Source organism: Mixophyes fleayi, chromosome 9, assembly GCF_038048845.1.
Source record: "Mixophyes fleayi isolate aMixFle1 chromosome 9, aMixFle1.hap1, whole genome shotgun sequence".
NCBI lineage: Eukaryota > Metazoa > Chordata > Amphibia > Anura > Limnodynastidae > Mixophyes > Mixophyes fleayi.
Window position 1 is genome coordinate 124960700 of NC_134410.1, and position 21609 is coordinate 124982308.

The 21609-nt window shown below is 46.4% G+C and overlaps 1 protein-coding gene across 3 annotated transcripts; it reads left to right on the plus strand.

Annotated features, from left to right (window-relative positions):
• The first annotated feature begins 1668 nt into the window (after window positions 1-1668).
• On the plus strand, window positions 1669-19135 carry UBA1 (ubiquitin like modifier activating enzyme 1). Of its 3 annotated transcripts, none has more exons than XM_075185544.1 (26): window positions 1669-1769; window positions 7005-7118; window positions 7205-7263; window positions 7921-8089; window positions 8185-8319; window positions 11472-11578; window positions 11798-11888; window positions 12341-12473; window positions 12582-12679; window positions 12783-12929; window positions 13023-13199; window positions 13277-13387; window positions 13483-13563; window positions 13698-13853; window positions 14029-14194; window positions 14498-14694; window positions 14812-14876; window positions 15573-15768; window positions 15888-15962; window positions 16052-16256; window positions 16391-16479; window positions 16555-16647; window positions 16858-17049; window positions 17130-17231; window positions 17428-17528; window positions 18268-19135. In XM_075185544.1, the coding sequence occupies exons 1-26, from the start codon at window positions 1671-1673 to the stop codon at window positions 18401-18403; spliced, it is 3294 nt and encodes a 1097-aa protein (XP_075041645.1). In that variant the 5' UTR covers window positions 1669-1670; the 3' UTR covers window positions 18404-19135. The 3 variants fall into 3 exon arrangements, with proteins under 3 accessions (XP_075041645.1, XP_075041646.1, XP_075041648.1); XM_075185545.1 differs by having other exon boundaries at window positions 16052-16241; XM_075185547.1 differs by lacking the exon at window positions 1669-1769 and adding an exon at window positions 4392-4506.
• Window positions 19136-21609: the final 2474 nt, after the last annotated feature.

Below are 21609 nucleotides of genomic sequence, written 5' to 3' on the forward strand. Positions count from 1 at the left end.
AATTGCCAAAATACATCCTTTTCTTTTTAGGTCATAATCGCTTACCTTGACTACTGCAACCTCCTCCTATCTGCCCTTCCTGTCACTAGTGTCTCCTCTACAAAGCGAGACTAAACTTCCTCTCCTCATCCACAGCACCGCTCTGTAATTCCCTCCGAAATTCATTTCAAACTGCCCCCCTTCCTTCAGTCTTACAAGTGCTTTCGAAAAACCCACCTCATCACTTATAGCCTATCCTACCCCAACCTTTAGGGGAGATGAAGAGGGCTGTCCAGCACTCTGAACCCTGCTTGTAAGATTGGAGAAATATCAGTGTGTTGTTATCAGGTGGTTTCTAGAGGAACATGCTGTATGTTTATGAAACCCCTATATACAATAAGTGACGATTGGGGCACAGATCACAACAGAATCTGACTGGAAATGAGGAAGGGGTGTACTGTACCCCATTCTCACATTACCCCTCCTAGTTACCTTGTGCTGCAAACTTCATGTACCCCTGTTCTACTGACTCCGATTATACTGCCCAACCCCTCTTACATCCTGCACCCTTACACCATGTATCCCCCTTACCCCCCTCTCTCCCCCTTAGTACCCCCCCTTACACCCTGTAACCCCCTCTCTCCCCCTTACACACTGTAACCCCCTCTCTCCCCCCTACACCCAATACCCCCTTACACCCTGTAACCCCCTCTCTTCCCCTTACACCCTGTAACCCCCCTCTCCCCCTATAACCCCCTTACACCCTGTAACCCCCCTTACACCCTGTAACCCCCTCTCCCCCTTACACCCTGTAACCCCCTCTCTCCCCCTTACACCCTGTAACCCCCCTCTCCCCTTACACCCTATAACCCCCTCTCTCCCCCTTACACCCTGTGACCCTCCTTACACCCTGTAACCCCCCTCTCCCCCTTACACCCTGTAACCCCCTCTCTCCCCCTTACACCCTGTAACCACCCTCTCCCCCTTACACCCTGTAACCCCCCTCTCCCCCTTACACCCTGTAACCCCCTCTCTCCCCCTTACATCCAGTACCCCCTTCTCCCCCTTACACCCTATAACCCCCTTACACCCTGTAACCCCCCTCTCCCCCTTACACCCTGTAACCCCCTCCCTCCCCCTTACACCCTGTAACCCCCTCTCTCCCCCTTACACCCTGTAACCCCCTCTCTCCCCCCTACACCCAATACCCCCTTACACCCTGTAACCCCCTCTCTTCCCTACACCCTGTAACCCCCCTCTCCCCCTATAACCCCCTTACACCCTGTAACCCCCCTCTCCCCTTACACCCTATAACCCCCTTACACCCTGTAACCCCCTCTCTCCCCCTTACACCCTGTGACCCCCCTTACACCCTGTAACCCCCCTCTCCCCCTTACACCCTGTAACCCCCTCTCCCCCTTACACCCTATAACCCCCTTACACCCTGTAACCCCCCTTACACCCAGTACCCCCCTTACACCCTATAACAACCAGTACCCCGCTTACACCCTATAACCCCCTCTCCCCCCTTACACCCCGCTGTTTCCTCCTCTCACATATGACTATAAGTAACATTGGAGCCCCAGTTACAGCCCCTCTTTCTGCCCCTCCTCCTCACACTCAAGGGGGGGGGGGGGTCGCTCAGAAGTGACATTATTCAGACAGCTCCAAACTTTATCTACGTCATAATCATGCGCCGGTCTATGGACGTCATAACGGGCGACGCGGGAGACATGGAGGACCGGCCGGCGAGGGACAGCGACGCTTCATTGTGTGATAACCGCTCGCAGGTAGAGGAAGGGGGTGGGGGCCGTGCGGGACATGTGCTGGGGCTGGGGGCGCCGGGTGAGTGATAGGAGGCTGCTGGCACCACAGAGACTACATGCTGGCACCGGGGTAGGAGAGATCATGTGCAGCCATGTGTGGGCTCTGTGCCATAGAGAATGGAGGTTGGGGGGGTGCTGTGCCATAGAGAATGGAGGTTGGGGGGCTCTGTGCCATAGAGAATGGAGGCTGGGGGGCTCTGTGGCATAGAGGCTGGGGGGTGCTGTGTGGGCTCTGTGCCATAGAGGCTGGGGGGTGCTGTGTGGGCTCTGTGCCATAGAGGCTGGGGGGTGCTGTGTGGGCTCTGTGCCATAGAGGCTGGGGGGTGCTGTGTGGGCTCTGTGCCATAGAGGCTGGGGGGTGCTGTGCCATAGAGGCTGGGGGGTGCTGTGCCATAGAGGCTGGGGGGTGCTGTGCCATAGAGGCTGGGGGGTGCTGTGTGGGCTCTGTGCCATAGAGGCTGGGGGGTGCTGTGCCATAGAGGCTGGGGGGTGCTGTGTGGGCTGTGCCATAGAGGCTGGGGGGTGCTGTGTGGGCTCTGTGCCATAGAGGCTGGGGGGTGCTGTGCCATAGAGGCTGGGGGGTGCTGTGTGGGCTCTGTGCCATAGAGGCTGGGGGGTGCTGTGCCATAGAGGCTGGGGGGTGCTGTGTGGGCTCTGTGCCATAGAGGCTAGAGGTGCTCCGTGGGCTCTGTGCTGTATGGAATATAATGTACAGTGGATGAAATAACACTGCATCAAGGCTGGTGGGTGGTAAATGCAACACTGTGTGCCAGAGATGGTATATACACCACAACATTAAAACCACCGGCCTAGCATTGTGTAGGTCCCCCTTGTGCCCACAAAACAGCTTTGACCCGTTGAGGCATGAACAAGGCTTCTGAAGGTGTCCTGTGGTATCTGGCACCAAGACATTAGCAGCGGATCCGTTAACTCCTGTGAGGTCTCCATGGCTTGGATTTGTTTTTCCAGCACATCCCACAGATGCTTGATATGGTTGAGAATTGGGGAATTTGGAAGCCAAATCTACCCCTTGAACTCTTTGTCATGTTCCTCAAGCCACTTCTGAACAATTTTTGCAGTGTGGCAGGGTGCATTATCCTGCTGATAGAGGCCACTGCCATCAGGGAATACCGCTGCCATGAAGGGGTGTACTCTGCCTGGTCTGTGGCTATGCAGCAAGCTGTGATGCTCAGTGTTTTCTGACACCTTTCTATCATAACCAGCATTATCTTTATCAGCAATTTGTGCTACAGTAGCTCTTCTGTGGGATTGGACCAGACGGGCTATAGCCTTCGCTCCCCATGCGCATCAATGAGCCTTGGGCACCCACCACCCTGTCACCTGTTGTCCTTCCTTGGACTACGTTTGGTAGGTACTAAATGCTGCATACCAGGAACACCCCACAAGACCTGCTGTTTTGGAGATGCTCTGACCCAGTCGTCTAGACATCACAATTTGGCCTTTGTCACAGTCACTCAGATCCTTACACTGCCCATTTTTCCTGCTTCCAACACATCAAGTTCAAGAGCTACCTGCTGCTTAATATATCCCACTACATGACAGGTGCCATTGTAACGAGATAATCAATGTTATTCCCTTCACTTGTCAGTGGTTTTAATGTTGTGGCTGATCAGTTTTGATATAGGCCAGTGTTAGCTAACATGTGACAACTCCAGGTGTTGTGAAACTACATCTCCCAGCATGCTTTGCCTATATATATATATATATATATATATATATATATATATATATATATATATATATATATATATATATATAGCAGCTTATTGCTGGAAGGGTATGCTGGGACTTGTAGTTTCACTGGAGTATCACAGGTTAGCCAACACTGATATAGGCTATTATTATATGAGCAATTTTTATATGGAATCTATAATGCACTGGACTGTATTGAGTATATAAGGGACTGGATATGTTATGTTGAGTCTATCATGAACTGGTGCATAACTGGACTGGGCATATTCTAGTAAAACTACATTATAAGCGATATGGAACATTGGTTTTGTGATATAAATTATATAATGGATTTCAAATGTGATTGTGTAATTTTTTTTTATGAGCTGGAAATGCAATATATAAAATACACACTGTATTGATGGAATACAGAATCTATAATATAATGTGACATATGGTAAACAATGAATTGGACGTGATCTAGAGTACATAATATGACGTGGGATGCCATATAGTGTGTAATGAAATGGTGATCTAAAAAAAAAAAATGTGTGTGTGTGTGTATATATATATATATATATATATCACTTCTTCACACGTGGGATATGTCTATCTGCGCAGCCGTTATGTCACGTGCCCACGAAGGCGGCCATATTTGAGGGATAACGGTCCTTGCGTTCCACCGTGGAACGCAGCGCCATTTCAGCTGTGCTCGTGCCCCCTCAGGCGCGACCCCGCCTGGCTGTCTATCCGCCGGCCCTCTGACACGCAGGCACGTGATCTGGACGCTGTCAGAGAGGACGCGGGTAGGCGGGGTCCGGCTGCTGCTCCTCCGCCGCTCATTGGAGGAGGCCAGGCCCCGCCTCTGCCGTATATTAGTGGGGCCGGGCGCGCTGCGCTCTTTTTCTGCCGTGTTCCGGGCGGCCGCCATCTTGTTTTTGTGTGTTAGGCCGGAGCCGGGTGTGTGAGGGAGTCAGTGAGCAGAGCGGGGCGCGCCCCGGGGGGATTGGTGAGTGCTGCGGGCTGGGACGTGGCTGAGGGGGGTGTTCGGGTAGGGGGGTTACCTGTAAGTACCCGGATCACTGTCACGTGAGCGGCAGTCTGAGATCTCCTGACACTTAGTCATCCAAACTGATTGTGTGTATTATATATATATATATATATATTAATTAGTGTGTGTGTGCCTGGTTTGTATGTATTCCAATATTAATATATATATATATATATATATATATATATATATTATTTGTGTAAAATATATAATATATTTATTTTACAGTTATATATATATATATATATATATATCTGTGTAAAATAAATATATTATATATTTTACACAAATAATATATATATATTAATATTAGAATACATACAAACCAGGCACACACACACTAATTAAAATATATATATATATTTCATTATCAAACTATACACACAATGTATGGGTGGTCTGTATGTGGGGTGGTCAGCTTTCTATGCAATATATAGGTGTATATAGTCTATAATTTAATATCCATACACTATAGTGTCTATATAGCGATATAATATTCCCACTTCACACTGAATTTCTTGTGCATGACTTGTTTTCCAGTTTGCTGTACTCCTGTATAACAGTGTGTGTATAGGTCCAGTTTATTTATATTTCATGCATGGTGTAATGTTCACCCACTTTCTATTCGTATTAAATGCCGGCAGATGCTGGACTGAGCACGGAGGATGTGGACTTTTAATTTCTGCCATATCATTTTTACATAATAGATTCTCGTCCTGGGTGTGTGCTGTGCGAACCTGACGCCGGTCGCCACCCAGAGCTCTGTTTCTTTTCCTGGATTTGATTAACCCTCTAGGCACCTGTCCTGTCTTACTGTGTCATTGCAGGGGGGGGGGTGCTGATGATACATGCATTAGTAGTATAGGAGATATGATGATTAATGATACCAGGGAGTGTAGTCAGAATGTCGGTTTAATATTACATTTTTATTCATTTTAAAACTGGTTGGTAAATGATTAGTATAGAGTCCAGCAGCATAGAGCTTGGTTTCTGGTTACTTGCCATCCTCTCCAGCTTCCACTTCTACTTTCTATTCCCCGAGTAGGTACCATATGTCAGCTTTTCCTCCCCCTCTTAGGGTAAAGGGTTATTTTCTATGGATAGATCACACGATACTCTGATCTTGTGTTTTGCGACCTATTCATCGACAATGGTGACGAATGCTTTAAAGAAGGGGAACATATATACGTGATTAATCTTCTGATGAAGCACTGAGGGTACATGGGCAATGGCGTTCACCTCGGTAACATGCGTTGGACACACTGAAGTGGAACAAGATGCGTTAAAAATAAGCTGAGCTCTACCATTTGGGACAATGGCTTATTTTCGTATTCATGAAAAAATGTATGTTAAACATGTGATTTCTGCCACCAGTGTGTATGTACCGTTACTGCCTCCCCTCCATGGAGCAAGTGGGTGTGATGTGGGTCCCCGGTAGGAATTTTCCATTTCCTGAGAGTCACCATTTTTTTCTCTCAGTGTATCAGTGTCTGAAGTAATTCAACAGGGTATTGTCCCTACTTATGGTTATGTTTTTACTAGTCCCCAAACCTTCAGATAAGATTTCTATAAAGCATTCTTGGATGTGAAACACATGGAAGTTGTATGTGTGGGGTATGAATTTTGCTTCTCTGATTCGTACTGCTGCTTGGGAAATGTAAAGAAAATATTTAGACAGTTACCTTAATTCATTAGATTGGGCTATAACACTATCTGCAGTTGGTTAATAGCTGGAATGGACACTGATATCTGCACATACATGGTGTGGGAGAGCTTGTGGTTTAGTGAACGGTATAAGGCCTCACGCTGGTGGTTTTTCAATGTGTTTTTGACACTGGTGAAAGTATATAAACGGGTCTGACAAGCAATTGTGTGTTATGACATAAGGTCATTTATGTTGTGCTTCGGGACGATTGATGGTCTCTGGATACAGTTATCCAATACTTCTGTATAGTAGTCATGCACAAGGACACAAGAACTGCTGAGATAAGGGCACAGCTGATAAGTATAAACAAAATTCAGTGAAACTTCCTATACCAGGCTTGGTCAGCCTGTGGCTCTCCAGGTGTTGTAAAACTACATGCCCCAGCATGCTGTGCCATTAGGTAGCCATCTGATGGCTGGCAAGGTATGCTGGGACTTGTAGTTTCACATCACCTGGAGAGTCGCAGGTTGGCCTGACCTCTGCTAGATCTATATTAATAAAGGCTTCTTAAGATGCAAATCTCCTTTAGATCAGTCTTGTTGTTATGGGTCATGTTTCCTTACTTTAACAGTTTAATTGTGCTGTGTTATCTGTTTAGTGTTTTATGATGTCTGTACCATCTGGAAGCTACTGTGTGAGGCAAAGCACAAAGCCTTGTGGCTACCAGTGGGTTCTGTACCTGTCAGTCTTGTAACTCAGTCTTTGTTGTCCCCCCCCCCCCCCCCCCCCCCCCCCCTTTTCTCCTGGTCAGATGTCCAGCTCGCCGCAGTCCAAGAAGCGTCGCGTGGCCGTATCTGATACAAAGACGGGTTCAAACTGCTCATCCTCCAATTCTGTTAGCACGGGACAGACCACGCCAGCCAACGTAAGTGTCCATCTCCTACCCGCCTGCTGTCTTTTCACGGTTCATCCGTTGTTGCTGTAGCTGCTAACGTTACCGTTTTATTGCAGGGCATGGCTCGAAACGGGAATGATGCAGAGATCGATGAGGGGCTTTACTCGCGTCAGCTGTAAGTATGCACTTTGCTGCGTAGCACAAGGAAGAAAAAATAGCAATATAAAAGCTTTTACCCGTCACACACATCCTTGGCCTATACGTGGTCCTTTGTTTAATAGCATGGGTAAAGGCCAGAAAACCTGCAACTGTCCTTGTTAGGCAGAACTGCCATGGTGGTCAGTCCCGGAGTCGTCCTCCTCGGGCTATTGGTAATCTAGTCTAATGCTCGGGTCGGCCAACAGCCGTGAGCTATTTGTAGATTTAACAGACTGGTTCCTATTGCATCTCCATCTATACCTTTCTGGGTTCTTTGCTTGTCTCATCCCAACTGATAAACCATAAGAGATTCTGGAATAGGGACGGGTACGGGGTTTTATTCAGTTGTCAGCATGGATTTTGCCTTTTCCTGTTGCTAAAAAGTGTCTGAAGACCTAAAATAAAGCGATTGGTGTGTGCAAGAGACAAGGAACAGCTTGTGTAGTTGTGTGTGGTAGACAAGGAATTGAACCTGGTGGCCAAGTAGAGGATGGTTTGTGATGAGGTAGGTAGAGATGGAACTGTGTGTGGTGAGCTTCCATAGACTTGTCAGGTTGCTCTGTCTATATGCTAAGAGGAGAGACCTTACGTAGGCATAGCGCTGCCTTCCATTAATGCTGGTTGGATCTTTCAGCTATGTGTTGGGTCATGAAGCAATGAAGCGGATGCAGAACTCCAATGTCCTCGTATCGGGCATGGGCGGCCTCGGAGTGGAGATCGCAAAGAACATTATCCTGGGGGGAGTGAAGTCTGTCACCATTCATGACCAGGCCAACACAGAGTGGGGAGATCTATCCTCTCAGGTAACCAGACCACTGTAAGACGTCTCCTCGCCAATGATGATGAGCTCGTTGTTTGTCTGGAATGAATCAGCAATTTTTTTTGTTTCCTCTCACAGTTCTACCTCCGGGAGGGAGACATTGGCAAAAATCGTGCAGAGGTATCTCACCCGAGACTGGCTGAGCTGAACACCTACGTACCTGTGTCTGCCTCCACCAGCCCCCTGACCGAGGAGTTCCTCTCCGGCTTTCAGGTACGGCACAGGAAGTCCGAATCCGGATGTCTCTTATCCGCATTTGATATGTGAATGTCTTATTTGTCCGCACTCACTAATGTATGTAGAATTGTTATATTTCATCCTTAATTTAACAGCCAGAAGCAACAAACATTTTATTAAAGTTGTTCTGTGGGTAATTGTAGAAATAGAAAACCGTTTTAAAAAAAAAAATTACAGCAAATGTCATGTGTCCATGGGAATAATGAGGACCATTTATATAAGAACTGTAAAACGATCTTCCCTCTCTGCTCGTACAATCAGCTGAAGCCAGGATACCTCTAGGATGGTGTGGTAGAGGAGTCAAAGAGCTGACATTTCAAGTTGTTATAGTGCTATCGCTGCATATCAATGCCCCGAAACACAGTGTAGGCCCGTAAGGGATTGTCATACAATCTCTGCTGGCTCAGATAGAGAAGTGCCTTCCGCCTAACAATCTGTGAAAGAGCCAACACTAGATATTTAGTGTTTGTTATGTCAGCGATTATTATTTTGTTTGTATTGGTCAGGATATGCAGCAAAATGCTGATAAGTTAAGAGACTCTCGCATGTAGTTTATGGTATCACAGCTCGTTGCAGGACCAAAGGTGGATTTAGTGCCATTGGTTTATTTAAGTCGATAACTAATTATTAAATCTGTGCTCTGGACATATCTAGAATCTGTTTGCGGTCTCTGAGGACTGGCGTTAAGCCTATTCCTATCAATCTTTGTTTTGTCTTTTGAGAGGCGGCCCTTGTACGTCTTAGAACTCTCTTTAGAACAGGTGTTTGGGGGTTTTCTGGTCCCACAAGAAGACCCTTTAGCAGCAGGAGTTCCTCCTGGTATTTCACCTAAACACTTGGAGCAGCGGTGGCACAGGAGTCTATCCAATGCCCCCTGCCAATTTATAACCCTTGAGCTAGTACTAATGTGCCCTCCCCCCATAGCCAGAGCCCCTACTTTTTCCCTGGGACCTGGCGTTTTTGTAATACAGAATCAGCAAGTTGTTAACGTTCACCATCTCTTATTAGGACAAGAGGACCCTTCCCACGCTGTAATCTCTTGTCTGCAGTTTGTTGCTGGTCCTCCTAACCGTGGGGCTTCAGCTAGCGGTCATTGTACTCAGCGGTAGTTCTTTATTAACAAATTAATTTATCGTGTTGCTTAATTCCTATCACACTTATTGTTGCTTTCTCTGGCACTGGGGTAATGTTGTTACCCATCCTTTGATTTCTGTAGTGCTCGGATATTGACCTCATTCTTTTATGGCTTAAGTACTTGTATGCCGTCCACCATAAGCATTAAAATGCAGACTGCACACCTAGTAATAAGCAACTCTACCTGGGTCACTCACTCCATAGGGTCAGGTCTGGCAATTTCTCTCCACTGTAATTCAACGTTTTGATGTTGTGTGTTAATTATTGGTTGGTTGGTGCCACTTGTACATGACTACTGCGTTCTATTCTGAAACATTCCTGTCGTTCAGTTTGCTGACCTCTATGGTGAGGCGATGTCATTGTGTTTTTAGGCGTGAGGGGTCATTGGAGTTTGCGTTAAGTCCTGTCTGGTGTACATTTAGTGTAGTGCAGCAATCCGCTGTGCAAGAAGACTTTAGTCGGGACTGTAGCAATCTATGGAGATTTGTCTCTGTGTGTCTCATAAACCTGTTGTATGATTCATTGTCCCCTCCCGAGATAATGCACACAATCCATTCTCAGGCTGGAGTTCCCCTGTTAAACAAACACAAGAATCCCTTTCACTTTGTAATCCTTACCCTGAATCATCTGTGTAAAAAGCGTCTTTTACACTACTCAGCGGCAGTTTTATTTAATATTGTACCCAAGTCCAGAATAAAGTAAATGTGTTCAATAAAACCGTTCTTTGTTTTGTTGGAGTGCTTATTGCCAGTATAATCTGCTGATCGACAGATGAGGGGACCTTCTAAATGACATTATTATTTTTCTCATATTATTCCATCACAAAGGCCTGGTGCCCGGGCTGGGGGTTTTCAGGTAAACCAGAACAGTTATGTTTCACACACCAAGGTCTAGTTTAAAGAGGCAAATTTGCATTACAACCGTTCCTAGACGGCGCTGTCCGGTGCCGCCATTTCTGTGTGATGACTGATTTACCCTGCTGGAAAAAGATCCTGGTCCTACCCAGCGTGCTAACACATTACTGGAATATAAGGCGTTGTCTGCTGCTGTGGGGAATATATATATACTTCCGACAATAAATCATCATCTATTTATATAGCGCCGCTAATACCGCAGGGTTGTACAGAGAACTCGCTCACATCAGTCCCTGCCCCATTGGAGCTTACAGTCTAAATTCCCTAACCTACAGACTGACTAGGGTCTGAATGGGTTAAAGGAAGACTGTTCTGTGCTGTGACTAAGTTTGAAAATTGTGGTGATGGTTTCTCCATACGCAGCCACCAGCTGTACCCTCGGGCTGTAATGGCTGACTACATCTGCACCTGCTGTATTGTGTTCTGCACGAGGTGTGAAAATAAGAGGGGGTTTTTCTTTTCTGGCTAGACTTTCGGTCTTGTTTAAATGGACGGGAGTTGTGCCGTTGGCAAATGTAACATGTTTAATGCTTTAAATTGGCTTTGTGTCATCACTGCTGTGTTTGCAGCTACAGGTAAAATTTGTTTTTGTTCTGTTGTTTTAACATACTTTCCTGTTGAAATGAATGGGTGTTGTCTAGAGGGTGTCGCACAAGCAGATTTAAAGCTCAAGCTTTATCTGCCGCCCAGGCGTTAGGCCTTTAATATGGGGTGAGGGAGTGGTGGCAGAAGGATATATGGTCAGACAGTGCTGACAATTAGAAATGTGTACGTGGTGCATACTGATAGCCACTGGTTTAGGGCCAGCCGTGAAACGGCTCATGCAAGAAGAAAAGGGCTTTTATAGAAGTCTCTCTCTTCTTCACTGACACTCTAGTAATTGAGCAGTTGTTTAATAACTGTTTAGTGAGTTACAGACAGTGATCTTCCACTCAGCAGAAAAGCAGCTCTTCAAAATAACAGATCTTCTGACAAAGTTTGTTAGAAGGGACTAAATGAACATCCCCTTAATGTATCGATCTTTTGTCCGTGCAATCCTTTCCTCCCCGTCCACCGCCTCAAAGTCTCCTCTTTCCTCAGCTGGTGATTCTCTCAAGCTCAACGGTGGAGGAACAGCTGCGAGTTGACGATTTCTGCCACCGAACCAACATCAAGTTCATCGTGGCAGACACCCGGGGTCTGTTTGGGTGAGTGATGTATGGCAAGTGTGCTGATGTGTGTACTGCGCAGACTGGCGCAGTCAGGGGGACGGCTGTGGTGGTCTCCGATCCTTTGTAGTGTGAATGTCACAATGAGCCGTGTAAAGTGGTGGTGGGTATAGTCTGAGGACAGGAGAAGGACTAAGTCAATATATGTTATGTGCTGCCTCTCGTCTCATTGTGCTTTGACTTTCTCCTCTGTTACAGGCAGCTGTTTTGTGACTTTGGTGATGAAATGGTTGTGTTGGATCCCAATGGAGAGCAGCCTCTAAGTGCCATGATTTCCATGATCACAAAGGTATCTAAGCTACACACATACACTAGTGCCTGCTAACTGGCTGCAGTCGATTTGCCAGTGTTCCTATAACCACCAGTAAATCTATCTCTATGGATACAAAATAAACACACACCTCCCCATTTCGTGCGAGACACTTACATCTGCACTAGAATGTGTACATGTTACACACAATGATGATTTTTCTTAAATTGACCCCAGCCTCCAAAATGTGTCTTCCCAGCCCTGGGTAAGACTCCTTCTCTTCCAAGCTTGGGTGTGATGTACATAGTTATGTTATATTGTCAGGAAATCATTGCTGAGCCAATATTTAGCCTGTCCATTCACTAGAAGCCAGAGACACAAGGCACATTGATGTCGCTTGTACTTTGTGAATTGATGGTTTGATATCGTAGTAAAAAATTCAGTATAAGACCCAGCAATTGGACATGTTTGATAGACTGTTGTCTTGCTAGGATAACCCTGGTGTGGTCACCTGTCTGGATGAGGCCCGTCACGGCTTTGAAAGTGGCGACTTTGTAACTTTCACTGAAATCCAAGGCATGACTGAGCTGAACAACTATGATCCAGTGGAGATAAAAGTACTAGGTAAGCTTCAGGTCCACATTACCCCCTTCGAAAGACGCCCCCCCCCCCCCCCCCATAGTGGGGTACTTCCCATGTATCATCATTCTTTCATTGATTCTTTCCCCACAGGACCATACACATTCAGTATCTGCGATACAACCAAATTCTCAGACTACGTTCGCGGTGGAATTGTCAGCCAAGTCAAAATGCCGAAAAAGATCAGCTTTGTAAGTGACCCCAAACTGCAAAGATTTATCTTCTACAAATGATGTATGTGTTCCACAGTTTTATAGGGTGAATATTGGCTCACAAATGTCTGTCTTCTCCTAGAAACCCCTAAAAGAATCTCTTGAAGAGCCAGAGTTCCTTGTAACAGACTTTGCCAAGTTTGACCACCCGTCCCAATTGCACCTGGGGTTCCAGGGCCTCCACGCCTTCCAGAAGAAGAATGGCAGACTTCCAAAGCCTCGCAACGAGGTGAGTGGTCAAAGCCGTGTCCGAGGTCTTGCATGCAACGCCGTGAGTCTCTGTTTATCTAGATAGATGACATACTTGCGTGTCGCTCCCCAGGCTGATGCGAGCGAGGTACTGGCTCTTACCAAAGAGATTAATGAGAAGCTGTCGGGCTCTGCCAAGCAGGAGGAGCTGAAAGAGAGCCTCCTGAAGAAGCTTTCCTTCCAGGCCACCGGGAACATTGCCCCTGTTAACGCTTTCGTTGGAGGACTGGCAGCACAGGAGGCCATGAAGGTAATGGGGTTTTCCAGCCCTCGATCCTCCATCTCTCCTCTGTTTGATGGCCGTACTCACTGTCCTCTTGTCTCCAGGCCTTATCGGGGAAGTTCATGCCGGTCATGCAGTGGTTGTATTTTGATGCCTTAGAATGTTTGCCTGAAGAGAACGAGGAGGCGTTGCTGACGGAGGAGAACTGCAGCCCCGTGAGTCGCCTATTGCCACATTTGTATTAAATGACTAGAGATTGGGGGTCTCCAGTTCCCTTGCATCAAATTGTTTCTGCTTTGCTACTTTATAGAAAAAGTCTCGCTATGACGGGCAAACGGCTGTGTTCGGATCCGGCCTGCAGGAGAAATTGAGCAAACAGAAGTATTTCCTGGTATGTGGCAATCTCGCTGTGTATCTGAGCAGGACCAATGTTGTACCGACTTGTGTCATTTAGCATGCAGACGCTCTATCTCGTGACCATTTAAAGGCCTTATATCTAATATTACATATCGGTAATCTGTGCAGGTTGGTGCTGGTGCCATTGGCTGTGAGCTGCTGAAAAACTTTGCCATGATTGGCTTGGGGGCAGGAGAAGGCGGAGAGATCACTGTGACAGACATGGACACTATAGAGAAGTCCAACTTGAACAGACAGTTCCTCTTCAGACCATGGGACGTTACGGTGAGTGTGAGATAAAGGCCCCTTCATCTCTTCAGTTTACCACCTTGTATTGGTGATTAGGAAACCCAAACAAGGTCCACTAGCGTAATTAGTAAACCGTCCTTTACACCCAACCATTGGACACATTGCTGGTGTAATGTATAACTAATCTTGTGTTTTCCCGTTCCACTGTCAGAAAATGAAATCCGAAACGGCGGCGGCAGCGGTGAAACAGATGAACCCTCACTTGAACGTCACTGGGCACCAGAACCGCGTGGGCACAGAGACAGAGAAAGTTTATGATGACGATTTCTTTGAGGCGCTGGATGGAGTGGCCAACGCACTTGATAATGTGGATGCCAGTGAGTAGAGCTAGTAATAGTTACTTGCAATTTTTCATTTTAATGGCTGTAGGTAGTTGGTCTTTTATATATAGCTGCAACTATCTCCGCAGCTTTTACGGTCTGTCTTGGTGGCTTTTCCCAGCCAGAGAGCTGGTACAACCATAGGTGGTAATGACGAGTTGGGTAGATGGTGACGTTGAAGGATCCACCTTCCTTATGGCTGGGTAGCAAATGCTTTGGGTCATAAGTTACTTGTGGGGTCAGCGTGACGTAATTGCCCGGTTATTCCCCTTTCATTCATTTTTGTGTCCGTTCCATCAGGGATGTACATGGACCGCCGCTGTGTGTACTACCGTAAGCCGCTTCTGGAGTCTGGAACTTTGGGAACTAAAGGGAACGTCCAGGTCGTCATACCGTTCCTCACAGAGTCCTACAGCTCCAGCCAGGACCCTCCAGAGAAGTCCATACCCATCTGTACCCTGAAAAACTTTCCCAACGCCATTGAGCACACATTACAGGTGAGGTGATGGCATCAAGATTAGTCAGTGGTGTGTTCTGGATCATGGAGCACGGTGGCTCGGTGGTTAGCACTTCTGCCTCAGTGACATTGACCTCACTTCTATGTTTGTTTGCAGTGGGCTCGGGACGAGTTTGAAGGTCTCTTCAAGCAACCAGCAGATAACGTCAATCAGTATTTAACGTAAGTTACCAATGAAAACTCATCACTTTCCCTCAGCTCCTGCTCGAGCAGTTTTGTATGGATGGTGTAATGACAATTTATATTGACAGTTGCAAATGATCCGTTCAACTCCCCAACAGATCTGGTTTATAGGATTTTCTGACTTGAGACATTTGAATCCGTTGTAGAACCTACATAAAGTGGAGTCAGACCTTGTTTGGAATTAACCAGTATCGGTTTGTTAGTAACCAGTTAAATCACTGAGGCACTGTCTGAGTGATGTTCGTGAGGCCTGACTTCTATGCATGAGGTACGCGGTCCAAGTGAATTAATAGGCTACATTCTTATGAATATTCATTAAGCCCATGCAATGGCTGCCTCTGCTGTAAGTGGCAGGTCCTCTATAAGCCAGCCAAACACACGCCAATCCTGCCACTCTGTTGGAATGACAGAATGTTATTCATTTGGCCACGTGTGTTACCAAAATGGATAAGCCAACCTTTCTTGGTCTGATCAGCCATGTCAGGTGCGAAGGCCTTTTTTGTGGAGTGAAAGTGGTCATCTGCCATCTGGACTTAGGGCTAAAAATGATTGATTTGACTATAATCCAACCACCACAATGAAGAGGTGCTCGAACACTTGCAAAGACCTACTAAAAGGTTGTGGAGTCAAAATATATATATCCTTGTATTTGATTTTTCCACTTTCGTTCCTCAGAGATCCAAAATTCATGGAGAGGACCTTGAAGTTGCCCGGGTCTCAGCCTTTGGAGGTCATTGAAGCCGTGTACAAAAGTTTAATTACGGACCGGCCCAAGAACTTTAAAGACTGCGTATCCTGGGCCTGTAATCACTGGCACACTCAGTACTCTAACAACATCCGTCAACTTCTGCACAACTTTCCCCCGGAGCAGGTGAGTGCTCTCGATTAGGCGCTTCTTGTTGTCTTTTGGTTCCTTAAAACTGTGGAGTGTTCTGTGCTCTGAATCTTCAATTAATAAAGTTTTTTTTGGTTCCTCCCATCATCTTTTAGTTGACTTCTTCTGGTGCTCCTTTCTGGTCAGGCCCCAAGAGATGTCCTCACCCATTGACTTTTAGTGGAAACACAGTAAGTTCTAAATCGTGGTCTGGTCGTGTCTGATATTAGAGCCGAGGTGATGGGAAGTGAATTCATTGTATGTTCTCATCCCTCCGCAGCCTTTGCACGTGGACTACATCCTGGCTGCTGCTAACCTCCTTGCACAATCCTACGGTATCGCTGTATCCACAGACAGAGCGGCTCTGTTAGAAATTCTCAAGACTGTCAAAGTGGCAGAGTTTACCCCCAAATCCGGAGTAAAAATCCACGTGTCGGACCAGGAGATGCAGAACGCTCACGCCTCCCTTGGTACATACGTTAGTGGTGTGTTCTTTCAGGGGTTTGGGGGGGGAGTGTTTTGGCTAGATGTGTGGAGGAGCTGTCTCCTGTAACAGTTGTTGTATGGATGTACAATCCAAGCTGTGATTCAGAAGAAACCTTCTTCCTTTATGTCCTAGATGACAGTCGTTTGGAGGAACTGAAGCAGGGTCTCCCCATTGTTGACAGTCTGGGCGGATTCAAAATGTTTCCCATCGACTTTGAAAAGGTAAACAATAGTTTTGCGGTCGCACATTCCTTCGTACACCGGGTGTTCCCTCATAATTAATGTTGTCCATCGTAGGACGATGATTCCAATTTTCACATGGACTTCATTGTGGCAGCTTCGAACCTGCGAGCCGAGAACTACGACATCCCACCGGCAGATCGCCACAAGGTGTGTGAACTGAGCTAGTGTATCTGGTGGGCACAGGACTAGTTATGGACTGGTTAGTGGTGGTGGCAGCGTAAAGGTGCCACTAGCGTTAGAAGGTTGTTTTCATTTGACTGCTTGGATGGTTAGTTGGTAGGTGGTCTAATGGCACTGTAGTTTGATGGCTGCTGGTTATGGTTTTCATATTTTCATTCTGACCTCTCTGTCTTGCAGAGCAAGTTGATAGCTGGAAAGATCATCCCTGCCATTGCCACGACCACAGCTGCGGTGGTGGGACTGGTGTGTTTGGAGCTGTACAAGATTGTCCAGGGACACAAGAAACTTGAATCCTTCAAGAATGGTTTTATGAATCTGGCCCTCCCGTTCTTTGGCTTCTCGGAGCCCATTGCAGCCCCAAAGCACAAGGTAAGAGGTCTTGGGATGTGGCCGTCTTCACCCCTCCCCTCCTCTCTACGTCAGTAAGATTCCTTCCGTCTTTCTAATAGTACTATGAAAATGAATGGACACTGTGGGACCGGTTTGAAGTGAAGGGCATCCAAGACAATGGAAACGAGATGACGTTGAAGCAGTTCCTGGATTACTTCAAGGTGAGCAATCCACAGACGTTGGCTTTCCTGAGGTGTAGACTCTACAAGGTTTTTTCCGTTGGTCAACTGGATTTAGGAATAGGTTTTTGATTGTAACGAATGCATATTCCTTCCTGTCCTTTTTTTGACTTTCTCAAGTTCTATGAAGACTTGGAATGATTTTTTTTGCATAAACATTTGTCTGTCCTGTCTGCAGAATGAACACAAGCTGGAGATCACCATGTTGTCACAGGGAGTTTCCATGCTGTACTCTTTCTTCATGCAAGCTGCTAAGCTGAAGGAACGCCTGGAGTTACCGTACGTATTTTCCCTCCCTGTCCCATGGGACACTGTATAGGGTAGAGACGCAGCTATCGGGCATTGTAGCTCATGCTGTGGCCTCCAGTGTGATTCTGCTGCAGTTTACACATAAGGAGGGTGCACAGAAATACCACATACTGCAGAAACCTGGTGTGGAACTAGGGCCTAGTCTCTCCCTTCACTGCAGAAAACCAACGTGGTCTCTACTCTAAGCTGACATAATGAGGTGGAGGCCACTTGGGTAACTGTGCAAAGAAATAAAAAAATAATTGTTTGCTATTGGCACTCAGTCAAATGTTTTGCTGCCTTGTTCTTCAGCTGCAGTGTCTGTGCAGACACTGGTTTATCACTGAGACCCAAGAGCAGACGCTCAGGTGGCTCCACACACCTCCTGACAATCTGATTTGTTGCTATGGGTTACAGTACCCCTCCCAATGCACCACTTTTAGAAAACCACTTAGCCAAGAATTGGTTAGTGCTGCGTTGCACCCATATTGGATTGGTCTTCTAGCACTTGTCTTGGTGTAAATAGACTGGTGGAACTCTGTCCAGGTATAAAGTCAGGTTGCTAGACACAACTAATACAGTACAAAGACCTTTTAATGCACCTGGCTGAGGAGTTATAATAGTTACTATATACTGTCCCGTTCCAATACTGGCCTGATTAATGCCTTAAATATAGCTGGAGACTGGTGTTTACCTCCTTTGTGTAATGTGCTGTCTCCTGTCTTGTTAGGATGACCGAAATTGTCACAAAAGTGTCCAAGAAGAAGATCGGGAAACACGTTAAAGCTCTGGTCTTCGAGCTCTGCTGCAACGATGATCTTGGAGAAGACGTCGAGGTCCCTTACGTGCGTTACACCATCCGCTGAGCATCGCCGGATCGCCGCCAAGGGAGGGGGGGGTGGGAGGGATTCTGGAGCAGATTGGAAAAGGTGCACATGAATTAGTGGGAGGAGTGAAAGATTTGGGATGACTGTTCTACTGCTAGATATTAACCCCTTCGATGCAGTGAAGGGGGACGTGACTAAGGGGGGTGCACGAACCTCATTGTAACTTATCCTATCACCTGTCTGGTATTGTGTGGGTTTGGTGAGCATTTTCCGTGATATTACTTTTTTTAACACCTAGATCAACTTGCCTGCAACCCACCCTTCTCCCCCACACTTTCAACACCTCTAGAGGTGCTCACTCCCAAGCTTGGTTCTCTTTTCCCCCCTTTGTCCAATCTCGTCGGTGCTTCCGTTGGCGAAGCGCTGACTACCGATACATCCTCTGCTCCATGTACTCGTATCGTTAGTTGTTTAGTGCACATGTTTGCTTAACCCTTCTGCCGCACGTGGATCTTCTGCTGGGAGAAGGGTTATTGGCTGTCGAGAGATGAGCCGGAGAGTACAGTGCTCATACCTGTAATGCCAGTTGCATGGGGAGCGTTCTTGCCTTGCCCACACCAACACCCAGACCGTGCCAGTTATCCGAGGGCTAAAAGACCAGTAAGATACAGCTTTAGTGTAACAAGACATACAGTACTGCTGATCTTGTAGAAATGTTTCTTTATACTGTGTTTGTTTGAAATCTGAAAATAATAAAAATGAATCCTTAAATTTGTGATTTTGAGTATTTTTTTTTTTTTCTTTTTAACAAACGATGACACTCGGGTCAGTTTAGACCTCGTCAAATAGTTTCTGCACCGTAAAACTGCTTTGTGTTCTCGGCAACCAATCATATTCTAGATGGTCTGTAGAATAAAAAAAATATGGAATTATTGGTATTGGGGCAACACCTCCACTTTTCCATTTTAAAAGGCTTGATAAATCTACCCCATACACTTAATAATAATAATAATAATAATAATAAAAAAAACATTTTTGGAGGGTGTTGCAAGGTAATTTGCAACACCCTCCCCTCTCCCAAAATGATACATGACTGTGTATTAGACATTTTGTTAAGAGTTTCCCTTCAGAGTGATGGTCATTATTGATATGTATCACCTACTAATATATCAACTTCAAATTTATAAACCAGACTTGCATTAATACAAGTTAAAAATATGATAAAATGTATCCAGGTTACAGTACAGTAAATAGCACTTTATCTTCGTAGGTGAGAGATCACTGAGCGGAGACCACAGATGAACAAAGTGAAAATATTACTGACCCTAATCCTACCAGTGCATATAATGGGTTGAATAAAGGTTATAGACCTAAACTTTACATCTGTAAATCTATGTATATGCTTTAAACTATACAATAATTATTAATACAGTTTTCTGACTCTTGCACATTTTTAAAGGAACTTTACTAAATCTAAGTCCTTCTCAAAAATATCACTATTATACAGCTATAAAAGTCCAATTATTGGGAAATGAGATTTAGTAAAGTTCTTAAAGTAGAAAACTTGTTAAATGGGACCTGTGGGTTAGTCCTCAAAACATTGCATTGGTGCCCTATAATAAAACAACTGTCAAATCGATTACTCCTGGCCGGAGCTTCAATAGAACTTATGCTCTACCGACTAGTTTGGCTGGCTGGCATTGGTTTTAATAACTTGTCTTACTATACATCGCTGAACACTGAAGGGATCATGATATAAACAAATGACACACTCCCCACATGAGCTTACAATCGAAGAGTTTTGGAATAACAATTGTAGCTGCTAGTGGGTAAAATGTGTGTGGTTAACGTAAAGTGGCATGACAGCTGTCAATACTAAAACTGTCTTTGGTAACTGGTGGTGCGTCATGGTTGGAAGGTGGAGACACGAACCAGTCGCTGTAGAAATCTTAAAACAGTCAGATGCTGTCAATCATAGCTGTCCGTCAACAAATATCTTACCTGGATCTCCTTCCTCTTCTGATTCAGAAGCTTTTGCTTTCATGCAGCAGGGGAAGGGGGGGTGCTTTTGTGCTTATTTAACGCCTGCGGGGGAAACGGAACAGATGCCCACAGACGTCTTACCTTCTACGATGACCGCCCATCGTTCACCCCAGCCGCTCTCCATCGGGACTGTCTTCAGTGAAGGTCTGACCCCTGGACCCTGCAGGGAAATACACTAAACAGTTTGTATGTTACTTGCCAGTGACCACCTTAAGAATGGTTACCAGCTACTTACCTGGGAACTGACCAGTACCGCTCCTACTTACCTGCTCTAGGCCACCCGTATCCGTTGGAACTCAGGCCACCCGCGGCCTGAACCCCGGCTGTTAAGCCTGCCTTGTTTTGGGTCTCGGGACTTTAGATGCCCTTTCAGACAGAGGGGCCTTATATGCCATTTTCAACAACTTAAACATTTAACTATCAAGGTACCAAGTGTCCCCTACACTACCAAGAACCTGCTAAGCCAAGGCCTATCGCCTGCTATCAACTATAAGGGCCTACTGCCCTGCTAATAACCAGGATCTACTGTCTCTCTAAACACAAGGACCTAATGTCCTAACAATCAGGGCTGCTGCCCTGCTACACTATCAGGAGCCTCACGCCCCACTAACTCAGAGGCCTGTGCCTCTACACCTCTGGGCCTGGTGCCCTGCCTACGCTCAAAGGCCTTGCGCCCTATTCAAACTCATGGGCTCTTGCATCCACTCTACTTCCACAGACCTTGTGCCCAAATAACTACCTATTGGGCCTTGTGCCCAGTTAACTGCTACTGGAGCCTTATGCCCCCTCCCTAACTATGGGGCCTAATGCCCGGATCTACCAAATGGGCCTACTGCCCAAAGAGACCCTGCCTATGCCCTAACTGCACCAAGGCCTTGTGCCCACTACTTGTGCCACAGGCATAGTACTTGAATTCTGCCCACAGACCTTGTGCCCAACCTAAGCAGAATATCTTATACTCACCTGCTCCGCGCAGGATACCCTGCTTCCCCCGGCATCTTCGGATTTTCCAGACCATCAAGATGGCAGCACCGCTTCTCCTCTTCAGCACTGGGGTCCCCGCTGACTTCTTGGCAGGGTAGCTCCTAGCCCTTACAAGGGCTCCCTGCCACTTCCGCCGGCGTCCCCGTCTTCTTTTCTTCTGGACGTCTCATGATGTCCTACTCCGTCGGCTCCACCGCACTGCACTGAAAATGGTGGCG

What these genes read in the sequence shown, in the direction of transcription:
- UBA1 (XM_075185544.1), top strand. Translation starts at nt 1,671, where the DNA reads ATGCGCCGGTCTATGGACGTCATAACGGGCGACGCGGGAGACATGGAG. An exon ending in ACAACTTTCCCCCGGAGCAG is followed by an intron (nt 15,769 to 15,887) that starts GTGAGTGCTCTC and finishes ATCATCTTTTAG; the next exon opens with TTGACTTCTTCTGGTGCTCC. An exon ending in TGACTTTTAGTGGAAACACA is followed by an intron (nt 15,963 to 16,051) that starts GTAAGTTCTAAA and finishes ATCCCTCCGCAG; the next exon opens with CCTTTGCACGTGGACTACAT.